Below are 13,646 nucleotides of genomic sequence, written 5' to 3'. Positions count from 1 at the left end.
ATAAAAAAGATAATTTTATTCTCTATCAAATGCGACAAAAAAGTCAAAAATTTAGTTTCCAAATATTTTCTCAGTTTTCTATACTAGCAGCGTCTTCACGCGTCAGAATTGTGAACTAACTTCTCAAAATAATAGTACAACACGTGCGAATGATAACTTTTAAAATACAATTTTTTTTTTGGTATTTTAAAATATAAAATAGTGCCGTTTTATACAAAAATCATATAATATTGTTTAAATAAAAATCTCCAAAACAGTGAAAAAAAATTGTTCAAAAAAGTGCTTTTTTTTTAGAAGAAATACTCAAATTAACGAACCTAACCTAAAAAAAAAAAAATTGTGCCACTACAATAATAATCATATTTAATGCAAAAATAAAAAGAATAAATTGAAATAATTCGCCAAAAAAATGACTGATTCCGAAAGTGAAGATATTGGAAAAATTAATGGACCAGTGGAAAATGCATGGTCATTAAAAGTACCAACATTTAAAGCAGAGGACAATCCAAATCGTCTACTGGAGGAAAGTTCATTTGCAACACTTTTTCCAAAATATCGTGAACATTATTTAAAGCAATGTTGGCCATTAGTGCAAAAAGCACTCAATGAACATTGTATTAAAGCTGAATTGGATCTTATTGAAGGTAGCATGACTGTACGAACAACGAGAAAAACATGGGATCCCTATATTATTGTAAAAGGTCGTGACATGATAAAATTAATAGCACGTTCTGTGCCCTTTGAACAGGCTGTTAAAGTTTTACAAGATGATCGTGGTTCGGATATTATTAAAATTTCCTCTTTAGTTAGAAATAAAGAGAAATTTGTTAAAAGACGACAAAGACTCATTGGACCAAATGGATGTACATTGAAGTCTATTGAATTACTCACTGATTGTTATGTTCTTGTTCAGGGTAACACCGTTTCTGCTGTTGGTCCATACAAGGGCCTACAACAGGTAATAATCCTTTCCCTTTTTGAAAACTATAAATAATTTTAATAAAAATCAAAATTTATAAATTTTTTTTTTTTTTCAGGTGAGACGTATCGTTGAGGACAATATGAAAAATGTTGTTCATCCAATTTATAATATAAAGGCTCTATTCATTAAACGGGAATTATCAAAGAATCCAACGTTAAAGAATGAAAATTGGGAGAAATATTTACCGAAATTCACCACAAAAAATATTAGTAAACGAAAGCAACCAAAGAATAAGAAAATTAAAAAACCATATACACCATTCCCACCAGCTCAGGAGGAGAGAACAGTTGATAAACAATTGGCATCTGGAGAATATTTCCTTACAAAAGAACAAAAACGCGCTAGAGCCAAGAAACAATTGGATAAAAAGCATGAGGAAGCAACGAAAAAACGTGAGGAGAAACGTGCCGAAGCATTTGTACCACCAGATGAAATTTCCAAAATAACAGAGCAAAAGAAAAATGACTTTAATGTTAATCAATTTAGAGATAAAGTTAAAAAAAGTTTTAAAAAACATAAAAAGTCGTGATATAATAGGGATAAAAGTTTGCATTATAAGTATTTATGTATAAAAAAAAAAATAATTACACTTTTATATCGTTGATGTATGAATTAATGAATAAATTCATTTTTTCTATTAGATGTATTTTAGCGAATATTTTTAAATTCTGTTGATTATTTTGAATTTTCCCGGCTATTTGTGCTCTCTGGTGGTAAAATAATTAAACTCAACGAGCTCGTACGGTAAATTATCGTTAGAGTTCATCGAAGTTTTATTATTTTACCACCAGAGAGCGCAAATAGCCGGGAAAATTGATTTTTAAAATTCAAATCTATTTTTACTTCAAAATAAATTTTTTTAAATTTTGAATATAAGAAAATTACTTTTTTTTTTTAAATACAAGGATGATTAAATAATGAAACGAAACAGTTTTTATGGAAATATCCATAGTTTTTATTAAAAAAGGCCTATTTAGGTATAATTATTATGATAGAGTTTCCTTATTGTAAACATATGGATAATATACATGTTTCATTATTTAACTATTATGATACAATTTTTCATTGCCTTATGAAGTACAAGCAATTCTTTTATTATTTCTTAATAATCTCTTTTATTATTTTACAATTCCAATGTTAAAAAAAAAAAAAAAAAAAAAAAATGAAACGTATCGACGCATTAAAAATGTAAGAACAATTAAAAAGTAGGTAAAAAATGACTTTTTTAAACTGTAATAATTTATGATGATCACTAACAATCAATAATTAATTAATAATTAATAATTAATCACTGGCAGACAATGTACAAGTATTAAAAAAATCTATATATATGTTTCATATGAACCACATTTCTGGAATAAAACTTTTTCTGATATACATTGATATTAACATTAATGGAGTTTTTCTAGTACACATGCTTTCACGATATTCCTACTATTTTTTTACATTTTTTTTTTTAATTTTGGAAGTACAATGCTTTTTTTTTATTATAATTAGAGAATAATAAATCTATATATGTGTATTTACAATTATTATATGCGATTACGATATCATTCGCCATTCACAATTAAATTTCACTAATTAACAAATCACTTGCGTTAAAACACTTTGTAATTCAAATTTTTGTTTTTCTCTTTAACAAAATTGTATAAGGTTTTGTTATAGGAATTTAAAATTAAAAAAAAGGAGAAAAACATAAAAGAAGGAATTACAAATGTTTTTTTTTTTAAGACATTAAGTAACGGAAACTTAAAATATTAAAACATTAAAAATTTTTAAGATTTAAATTAAGAGAATAAAAAAAAAATTTTGAATGTTTAATATAACGAAAATTAGGTATTGGAAACTAAAAAATTGTAATATTATTATTATTAGTGTCTTAACAAGAAATGTCGCAGGTATAAAAATTCTAATGTGTACAAAAACTAATATTTCACAACATTTTTTTTTTTGTAAAATATGCCTATAGAAATTTCAATGCATGGCTGTATCGGACATTTATTTTATTTTAAATATTTTTAACTTTTAAAAATTCCATTAACAAAATTTTTTTGATTTTAAAAATAATTTTGATATTATACTCTTGATTGCGCAACAAAACTAATTTTTACCGAAAAAAAACAATTCTACTTATATTTAAATAAAAATAAAATCAAACAATTTTTTCTCTACACTAATTTCTTTTCAGAAAAATAGAAAAAAAAATTATATAAAAAATAAACGATTTAAATATAAAACAATAACAATAATTGTAATTATATAATTGAAGTCATAATTTAGAATTTAGTAAAAAAAATAAAATTAAAATTTCAATATCATTTATGATAAATTATCATGTAAATGACACAGCCAGGCGTTTTTAGTAAAAATTACTAATATATGTATTTGTAAAATACGCACAGCGTGATTTCAAATATTTATCACTTTTTTTTTTTTTGAAATATTACTGTTTAAATCATCATTACAAAAGTCTTTTTGACTTGATGTTTAAATATATTTTTATGTGAGAAATATTCTCCAATTAAGCTGTCGAATCATCATTCTATCCATTCACACAACCAAGTAAATGTACAAATTTATATTTGTAGAAAATACAAAAATAATTCTCTGTTTCGATACAATTAGTTTGGAGACTAAAAATATTTCTGTACCTCATTTCAAAATTAAAACAGAAATAAAAATTGAAAAATCGATAATTATTTATAAAATTACAATTATAATTAGTATATTTGTACGATATAATCGACTAATTTATTTTTAATTACCCAAGTAATTAATTTTCGTATCATAATTTAATAAATTAAACGATTATATTGTACAATATAATAAAAAGACGACATTTAATTATTAATTTAAAAACAGTCTTGTAAATAATTTTCTAAATTACAATAATCGATATAATTATCAATTTCTTTATAATTCTGCTTTACAATCTCACGTTAGAAAAATTAATAATTTTCTTCTTTCTTGAAAAAAAATTTCTCTATCAATAATGAGTATTAAAAATTTTCAACTAATCGAAAAGTCATAGAAATCTATAACTAAAAAAATTTCGCTAAAATAAGTACTGGCATAAAGTTTAAAAAAAAATTAATTGTGCTTAAAACCTTCATAACGAATGGAAGTACTTTTTTTTTAAAAAAATGCTTTTGAAGCAGATGCTTCTTTGTCTTTGGCATTCGCAGTTTGTTTTTTTTTTTAGTCTTCGTATTGTTTTGTGGAACTGCTTTGTTCCAAGTTTGCGAACACATTAATTATTACTATTTTATTTACAATAGGAGCAGAAAAAGCAGATTTAATGGCTTTTTAAGATTGCATTTTTTTGCATATATATAATATACAATCGATATTCGTAATTGTCAATTATTTAATTCCAATATCCAATATGTCAGTAATTCAATTCCAGTCTCAATATTTAAAACTCGAGAGCTCAAATTTCATGTTGACTGCAATAGGTACTTGACGATCGGTGAAAAATAATTAATAAAACATTTTAGAGAAGTTGAACAGAATTGGAAATTATTTTTTTTTTTTTTGTTTGACAATATTTGAATTTCAGTTCGTGAATTATTTAATTTTAATTTTTTCGATAAAGAAAAATATTTTCTTTTGATAAAATTGAATTAAACGAAAAAAAAAAATTCAATTCGATTTTACGAACTGATATTTTACAATTTTCACAAGCTCCTTTCATTCTCTTTACAGTCAATATAATACAGAGATCAACGCTCGGACGTCATCACTTTATTTTATGTCTTTTCAGAAAAAAAAGAAAAAAAAAAAAAAAAATTTCTCTGAAAGAAATTGTCACCGGTTTTCCTCTCGAGACTCTTCTTCATTCCATATAGTATTGACACAATTTTCTATATAGTCACATTCCGGTTTATTATCACTTTTTATATAATAAATTTTCAATCGACGCGAATTGTAAACGCTTTCTCGGTTCAATGCGCTTTTTATATATATTTATATATATTTTTGTTTTTTTTTATTTTATTTATGTATAGAAATAATATTGCTACTCAATATATTTTTTGTGTGTCAAGAAATTTTTAGTCTTGTGGTCCATTTTTTGGGATAATTTTAATGGCCATGATTATAGAGATGCCACCTTTGACTTTCTAAATTGGAATCACATTTTTCCGCTGTGATTCCACGTTGCGCGTGATATTTTGTATCTATACAAACTGGAATTCTCGAATGACTTATAAGACCACCCTCGAGATAACGCCATTTTTGATTTTCACTGCCGTCACAAATTTGCATCAGAAGCGTTGTTCCTTTAGCGTATGTCGTTAGAGTTAAACATAAATCGTGATGTTTAATGAGTCCATCTTTTGTCAGTGACCATTCCTTGAAAAAATTAACAAATTTTATGTAAACATTTATTTTATGTACAAATATTTATTTTTTATACAATCAAAATTTGAATTACAGCAACAGAATAAGAAAAATCAATTTTTTTTCGATTTTTGAAAATAGAATGTTTTCCTGGAAAATGAAAAAATTCCTTACAAAGTCAAATAAAATTAATCAGCATGTCTCTATTATTTTTTTACCTTTTGTACCTTTAAAATACCTTCAAAAGAACCTACCAATTGAACCTAAATTGCAATAGACTAAGAATAATCAATTTTTTTCGATTTTTTAAAACAGAATGTTTTCCTGGAAAATGAAAAAATTCCTTACAAAGTCAAATAAAATTAATCAGCATGTCTCTATTATTTTTTTACCTTAAACCAACACGTAATACCTTCAAAAAAACCTACCAATTGAACCTAAATTGCAATAGACTAAGAATAATCAATTTTTTTCGATTTTTTAAAATAGAATGTTTTCCTGGAAAATGAAAAAATTCGTTACAAATTCAAATAAAATTAATCAGCAGGTCTCTATTATTTTTTTACCTTTTGTACCTTTAAGATACCTTCAAAAAAACCTACCAATTGAACCTAAATTGCAATAGACTAAGAATAATCAATTTTTTTCGATTTTTTAAAATAGAATGTTTTCCTGGAAAATGAAAAAATTCGTTACAAATTCAAATAAAATTAATCAGCAGGTCTCTATTATTTTTTTACCTTTTGTACCTTTAAGATACCTTCAAAAAAACCTACCAATTGAACCTAAATTGCAATAGACTAAGAATAATAAATTTTTTTCGATTTTTTATAATAGAATGTTTTCCTGGAAAATGAAAAAATTCCTTACAAAGTCAAATAAAATTAATCAGCATGTCTCTATTATTTTTTTACCTTTTGTACCTTTAAAATACCTTCAAAAAAACCTACCAATTGAACCTAAATTGCAATAGACTAAGAATAATCAATTTTTTTCGATTTTTTAAAATAGAATGTTTTCCTGGAAAATGAAAAAATTCCTTACAAAGTCAATTTAAATTAATCAGTATGTCTCTATTATTTTTTTACCTTTAGTACCTTTAAAATACCTTCAAAAAAACCTACCAATTGAACCTAAATTGCAATAGACTAAGAATAATCAATTTTTTTCGATTTTTTAAAATAGAATGTTTTCCTGGAAAATGAAAAAATTCCTTACAAAGTCAAATAAACTTAATCAGCATGTCTCTTTTATTTTTTTACTTTAAAACAACACGTATTACGTTTAAAAAAACATACCAATTTAACCTAAATCGCAACAGAATAAGAAAAATCAATTTTTCTCGAAAAAATTGAAAACACTTAATAAATAATTTAAAATTGTTGAATATAATTTGGAGTATTTTTAAATACTTGTAGATACTTCCGAATAATTCAACATTAGTTTACACTTTAATTCAATAAATTTACCCCTCGTTGTAAATTTATAATTAGAAAAGTAAATTTTTTTTCAACTTTTAGAAAATTATAAATTTAAAAGAACTTTCTTTATAATTTATTCTAATTAATATTAGAAATAATTTAATTACCTGATTTCCGCCAGTATCGTGACAAGGATACAATCCCACATTTCCATCCAAAAGATGTCCCATACTATCTAGACATGCTGATCCCTGTTTTAAAGCTCCTCCAGGCCCGCCTTCATTTGTCGGTATTACTAATTCGGGATAAACATTTTTCAAATACCATCTAAATGGCTTACATTGCAACTTTCTTTTCAATTCCATTCTATCTTGAATACTGTAAAGAAATAATAATATTGTTAAAAATTAATTGTTATTAATAATATTTGAAAAAAAGTGTATAGATAAAATAAGTTTTTACATCCAGAGAAATGTTTTATTTGAACCAAATATAATATATTTGTGTTAAATAAACGTATATTTGTCTCACAGCCTACTAGTCTATTTATTTGGCGTAAATAATATTTTTCATTCAAAATCAAATAAAAATTTATTCGAATTAAATAAATATTTATTTGAATCAAATAAAAATTTATTTAAATCAAATAGAAATTTATTTCAAATCGAATAAAAATTCATTCGTATCAAATAAAAATTTATTTGAATCAAATAAATATTTATTAGGCTCTGAGACAAATATATCATTTCTCTGGGTGGAAAAAAAAATTGTGAATATATATTATAAATTTAAATTTTATTTTGTTATTTTTATTTTATTAATAATATTATTAAGAAGTGTAGGATAAAATTAGTTTTAAAAAAAAATTGTGAATATAAAAATGAAAAATTTATTTTGAATTTTAAAATATATGAAAATTACATACTTTCCATAAGGAATATTTCTTGCTAAGGGAACGGCATTGTAGTAAAATTGTTTGTAATTATCCATCCAAACTTCAGCAGCTCTTCGCGTATTTCTTGCAAATACATTTCCACTACCACCAGGAAAGGAATAAGGATGACGTTTTCTGAACACGTGTCCCACGCGAGAGCAGGGTATAATTTCCAAGCTTCCTCCGCATTGCCAAACGCGAAACGAGATTTCTGTGAAGAAAATTTTTGCATTAATTTCCTGAAAATTTTAGATAAAAACTTTTTCAATTATGTAGTATTTTTTTTTTTAATCTTATAATAAAAATATTATTTTTACAATTGTTATTTTATTATATTACAATTATTATATTATAATTATAATTATTTTTTTTATTGTTGATTAAAAGAAAATTTTATTATTAATTAGAAAAATTTTCGTTTAAATTAGAAATTTTTTTGTCATTTAGTAATTTTTTTTTGTACTAAATTTAATCTAACCGAGATTTTCACCACCCCAAACGTCCATTTGCGTGTCGTATTTTCCAAGCTTTTCAAAGTAAGATTTATCGATGACAAAGAGTCCCCCAGCTATCATGGGTGTTCTTATCGCTTGAGTGGGATCCTTTTGCCTCGCTTGTCGTTCGACTTGACTCAAATATTCCCACTTGAAAACTAGGCTCCAATCAAAGCCACCTCTTAGATCTGCAGATGCACCTGAAAATCATGAAGGAAAATCTCTTAAGCTTATCTTCGGGGAGGATTCACCGCGTATTTTGTTCTTATCTATATATATGTATATACTTGCTGTGATGTCAACGAAATTTTACAGGCTTCAAATGTCAATTCGCTTTAAGTCGCATCAGTGAAATTTATATATATATATATATATAAAGCTTTGTCAAATAAAAATTGGTTGAAAAAAAACTAATTTTGATTTTATAAAAATTTTACCAAAAAATATTAATAAATAACTTTTACAATAAATATTTACTTTTTATCCTGCGTTCTTCGTAAAAAAATAACTAAAATCTAATTTTGATTTTATATAGAAAATTTAAAAGAAATTTTTTTTTTTTATTTTACACAGTAAATAAAAAAAAAAAAAAGAATAAAAAGTAAATTATCTCTGCGTTGTTATTTTTCGGTGAAAAAATATTGACTAAAAAAAAAATAAAAAAAAACGATTGTTTTTCTCACCAATATACTGAAAAGTATCCATGCTGATAACGTCAATAACGGGACAAACGACCCTGGTTGGATCTTCAGCAACTCTTTCTAACAGAGGTTCGAGCCAATCGGCATTGCACTCGCAATGAGAATCCAGAAAAGTGAGGACATTGGCCGTTGCTGCATCTGCACCTCGCACCCTCGACCTCATAAGACCTTCTCTTTTTTCATTTCTGATCACTCGGACTTTGTGAATTTTTGACAATTCTTCTCCATCCTCAGCTGTGCAAAAATTTTTTTTCCAATATAAAAAATTTTCTTTTCATAAATTAGTATTATTATTATTAATTATATAAATATAATAGTAATAATAATAATAAATAATTTAGTAATTAATAGTAATAATAATAATTATAAAAATAATATAATAATAATAATTATTATTATATTAAATTAATTTTATTATTACTTATTATTTATTTATTATTGTATTGTAAAAGGCCTTGTAAAATATTATTTTAATTATTATAATTAAAAATAATTTTTTATATATTTTAAATATTATTTAAATAGTGAAATAATTTATAAATAATAGGAAAAATTTAAAGAATTTTGTCTTTCATTTATAAAAAGGGAAATGAAAATACAATAAAAAAAAAACCAAGTAAAATAATATGTAAATCATTGCGTTGAATAAGTTAATAGAAAAAGTTTTTCTTTTTTTAAAGACACGCTAAGAAAAACTTTTATTTGCGTTTTCATCATATATATATATAAAGCTAATATATAGAGGAATTTTATTGAGAGAAGCACTTACGGTGATCGCTGAAGTCATCCACTAAGATGATCTCTTTTATGAGGTGCTCAGGACTTCTATTTAGAACGCTATAAAAAAAAATATGTATTTCATTTCAATTAAATTTTTTTAAATTTAATAAATTCACGAAAATTTTTTATTTAATTGCAAATTTTATTAATTTTAATATTTTTTAATTGTAGTGTAACTGGAATCCATTAATTTATTATTTATTATTATAATTATTATTATTTCAGTGTATTTGTAAAGTACTTTATACAGAAGAAAAAATTTATTTTATTCAAATAAAAATTATTTAAAATAAAAAATAAAATAAAAAATAAATGAAAAATAAAAATATTTATTTTGATAATAGTGGATTATTTGAATCAAAAATAATTTTCTTATCCAATGATTATAATAATCTTGTAATTTAAAAGATTGCAGTCGTTTATAACTGTTTGATTGCATTGAAAAATATTTCAAGTATTTTATTACTTTCTAAATTAAAAAAGTATGGAATTTCGAAACATTCCTCCTTGCGAGGAAACTCGATAATTTACACATTCCAAAAATTATGTAAATCTTCTTCAAGTGTTTGATATTAAAGGAAAAAATTTCATAATTAGTTTCGCACTTTAAAGAAATGATGCCATAATAAATTTCATCTTACACAGACAGGCTTGAGAACTTAAATATAAAATCGTTGATAAAAAAAATTTCACATTAAATCATTTGGAAAAGAATTTATTTTCTTATTTATTAATATAAAAATTAATAAAAATCTTCTACATATTTTATATGCATATATATTTTCCATATTTATGAATTTCTTAATTAAATATATTTTTTGAACTATTATTTGAAAATATGCTTTTAATTCGTTTAATTAGAATTATAAATACTGAAAATTCCAATTAAACTCATCAAATATTTATTAAAGCAAACTAAATATTTCATATTGACAATATTTACAAAATAATTGACAAAATTAATTTTTGAAATAAATTTTCAATAATTTAATTTTTCAAATCAATTTTCAATAATTTAATTTTTCAAATCAATTTTCATTAACAAATCATTGAAATAAGGTTTTTTTCAAAATTTAAAAATTCAACCCAGTAATTACAATTGAAGCATGAAATTGAAAATTGGTTAAATGAAAACTAAAGCAGACAAGAATAATAGCAGGTGGTCCATAACATAAATTTCGATCGTATAGAAATTATTGTAACTAAATTTTGGGAGATATTCTCTCAATGAAAACGGATAATTTATTTCTTCAATTATTAATTGTTTAATTTAATGAAATTATAATTGAAATTCTATTCTCAAAATATTATATTTATTATAGAGAAATTAATTTCAATATATAATTAGTAAAATAAATTTATAAATAAAATAAATAGAAAAAATAAATAAATAGAAAAAATTAATTTTATTATTATAAAATATTGTATAAATAATATTTTTTAAAATCAAGACAAAAATTCGAAAGTGTCAAAAGCTAAAGTTCTTCATCGGTCAGAAAAATTGAAACAGAATAAATGACATGAGCAATTTATTTCTCGAAATAAATTTGTCGTGACCTACACACATATATGAAAAAGGGGGTAAAAATTGATCTTCGATTATTTCTTCGATATATATATTCGATTCTGATATTCCATTTTGAAATGCACGTTTCTCTTTTGCAAAGGAAAAACCTCTCTTGCTATGCAAATGTGCATTCATATATCCAAGCCAAATCAATAACTTAATGCCTGAGAATAAATTAAATGTTCCGCATTTTTTTTTCTCCATTATATTATATTTAAAATTCAATTTTCTTTTCTTAATTTGATTTTACATTCAAATATTTCTTATATTGTCAAAGTTTTTTTTTTTTCACATTTTCTTTTGTGTAATTGAGACAAAAAGCTATAAGTAAAAGAAATTGCTTTTTATTTTTTTCGATGAAAAAGAAAAAAAAAAAATTGAAATTTTCATGATCCTATTTTCATAAGACTTTTATTGGATTTTTCATTTTATAGCTCAATTCTTTCTTACTGGATTTATTTTATTACAACATTTTTCATTCTCTTTTGAGACATAAAAATACTTTACAAAAACATTTTTCTACTTTGACATAAAAAAAAAAAAAAAATGTATCTCGTAAAATAAATAGAAAAAAAAAGGAAATGAAAAAATTTTTTTTTGTCATTGTTACCCTAAAAAGTTGTTATTTTTTTTTTAATTAGTATATATATTAAATTATATAATTATATAATTTACCTAACAACAGTTCTCAGAAGAGTCGAACGAGCTTCATTGTGAAACGTGATAATGACCGAAGTGGGCGGAAGATCTTGCTTCCATTGTTTTACTCGACACCTGAAACATAAATTTCAATTATTTAAACTTTTCGAATTCAATGGATTAAATTAATTTCTCTCATATATATATATGTTTTTTTAAAAATATAAATGGTAAAATAGTTTTCAAATTTTTATTCATTAATAGAGTGAATAAAAGTTAAAATTATAAAAAAATGAATAAGTTTTTTTTTTTAATATTCTTAACTTTGATATTCAACACACATATACCGATAAATTGCAAGGTGCAGCCAATTTTAATTATAAGAGATCAAAGTGTAAAGTTTCTTCTTCAAGATGAAGTTCTCTTAAGTAAAGAACACTCTTTGAGTCGATGCAAAAATACAGAAGTATCTTTAAAATATTCCTAATGAAGCAAAACTCAATGAGAAAACAAAATAATAATAATAATTTTATCCCGTGAATTAAAAGCCAACTTTTTTTTGATGTTTATTTCGCAATTAATTTTTTTGTTATTAAAAAAAAGTTAATTTTTCTTTCATAGCAAAGTATTAATATAATATAAAAATATATAATAAATTATTAAATAAATAAATATATACCTAGTAAATAAATTTTTATTTTTTTTGTATAATATTTTTTTTTGGTTTTATATTTTTGTTATATAGTAAATATATAATAAACAAATGTAATTGTAATTTTTATAATAAAAATTCCCCTTCCACCAAAAAATGTTTAAAAATTGAAAATTTGTTTTGAAAAAATTTGAAAATTATTTTTCAATAATGGTTAGTTTTTCATTTTTAATGTTCCTCCTGTAAATTGGAGGGGCAGTAAAAAAAAGGGGGATTAAGGAATTCTTTATTTTATCTCTATTTATTCCAATTTATACTGAATTTAAAATCCATTATTTCTTCTCGACAATGCACTCGAGTCTCTCTCTCTCTCTCTCTCTCTCTCTCCTGGAAAGTCGATTCTAAACAATGTGACTGTTTTCCTCAATTTTGAAAAGCACTTTAAGAATTATTGGATTTTGAGATTACGTATAGTGTAAGAGAGAGAGAGAGGTGAACACACCCTCAAACATTGGAAAATTGGAATAAAAAAATCTGTTAAATAGAAAAAAATACACTTATTTATTGGTAAGAAAAAAAAAAATTTTTTATTACTTGATTTTCTCTCAGTATAATAAATTGTATATTGAAGCTAAATTATATAATTCTAAAATCAATATAACAGAACTTCTATAAGCTAAATTATTTATAATTCTATACTCTCTATATACAGAAAAACTATTTCGTTGACTCAAAGAAATCAATTTCATTGACAAATTTTTCTTTGATATAAAGAAAATTTATTTGTTTCAAACAAATTATTTTTTATTCAAAAAAAAAAAGAATTATTTTTGTTTCAAAGAAATTTTTTTATTTAATTCAAATAAATGTTTCTTTGATTTAATGCACAAATTTTTTTTGAAACTAAGAAGCTTTTTTTATTGCAAAGAGCTTTCGGGCCTGAGCCATGAAACCCTAAAAATTGACCATATTTACTTAAAAATTATTCCTTAGGTGTGTTCCGAGTCGCTGAATCCAAATTTGAGGTCAGATTTAACAAATTCAAAATGGCGGACCCAATATAGCGGGAAATTTAAAAATTGATTCGATTCGTTAAAAATTCGTTACTCAGGGATTTTTGGGGTGATTCTAAATT

At 23.5% G+C, this 13,646-nt stretch overlaps 2 protein-coding genes across 2 annotated transcripts in view; one reads left to right on the top strand and one right to left on the bottom strand.

Annotated features, from left to right (window-relative positions):
* Positions 1 to 108: 108 nt before the first annotated feature.
* LOC127287771 (KRR1 small subunit processome component homolog) lies at positions 109 to 1,622 on the top strand. Its single transcript, XM_051314882.1, has 2 exons — positions 109 to 958; positions 1,038 to 1,622. The coding sequence occupies exons 1-2, from the start codon at positions 410 to 412 to the stop codon at positions 1,509 to 1,511; spliced, it is 1,023 nt and encodes a 340-aa protein (XP_051170839.1). The 5' UTR covers positions 109 to 409; the 3' UTR covers positions 1,512 to 1,622.
* Positions 1,623 to 4,754: 3,132 nt separating this feature from the next.
* The window catches only part of LOC127287770 (polypeptide N-acetylgalactosaminyltransferase 2-like), a 201,757-nt gene continuing 192,865 nt past the window's right edge, over positions 4,755 to 13,646 (bottom strand). Inside the window, exons 4-10 of the mRNA XM_051314881.1 lie at positions 11,896 to 11,994; positions 9,643 to 9,710; positions 8,856 to 9,107; positions 8,157 to 8,372; positions 7,670 to 7,889; positions 6,912 to 7,122; positions 4,755 to 5,335 (exon numbers count right to left, since the gene is read on the bottom strand). Of these exons, the coding sequence (XP_051170838.1) occupies positions 5,066 to 5,335; positions 6,912 to 7,122; positions 7,670 to 7,889; positions 8,157 to 8,372; positions 8,856 to 9,107; positions 9,643 to 9,710; positions 11,896 to 11,994 (1,336 nt within the window). The 3' untranslated portion in view covers positions 4,755 to 5,065. The remainder of the gene's footprint in view (positions 5,336 to 6,911; positions 7,123 to 7,669; positions 7,890 to 8,156; positions 8,373 to 8,855; positions 9,108 to 9,642; positions 9,711 to 11,895; positions 11,995 to 13,646) is intronic.

The sequence above is a fragment of the Leptopilina boulardi genome, unplaced genomic scaffold (genome assembly GCF_019393585.1).
Source record: "Leptopilina boulardi isolate dan_hultmark-lab unplaced genomic scaffold, ZJU_Lbou_2.1 LbouV2_372, whole genome shotgun sequence".
Classification (NCBI taxonomy): Eukaryota; Metazoa; Arthropoda; class Insecta; order Hymenoptera; family Figitidae; genus Leptopilina; species Leptopilina boulardi.
The sequence above is the reverse complement of the archived record's forward strand: the minus strand, read 5'-3'. Positions and strand labels throughout refer to the sequence as shown.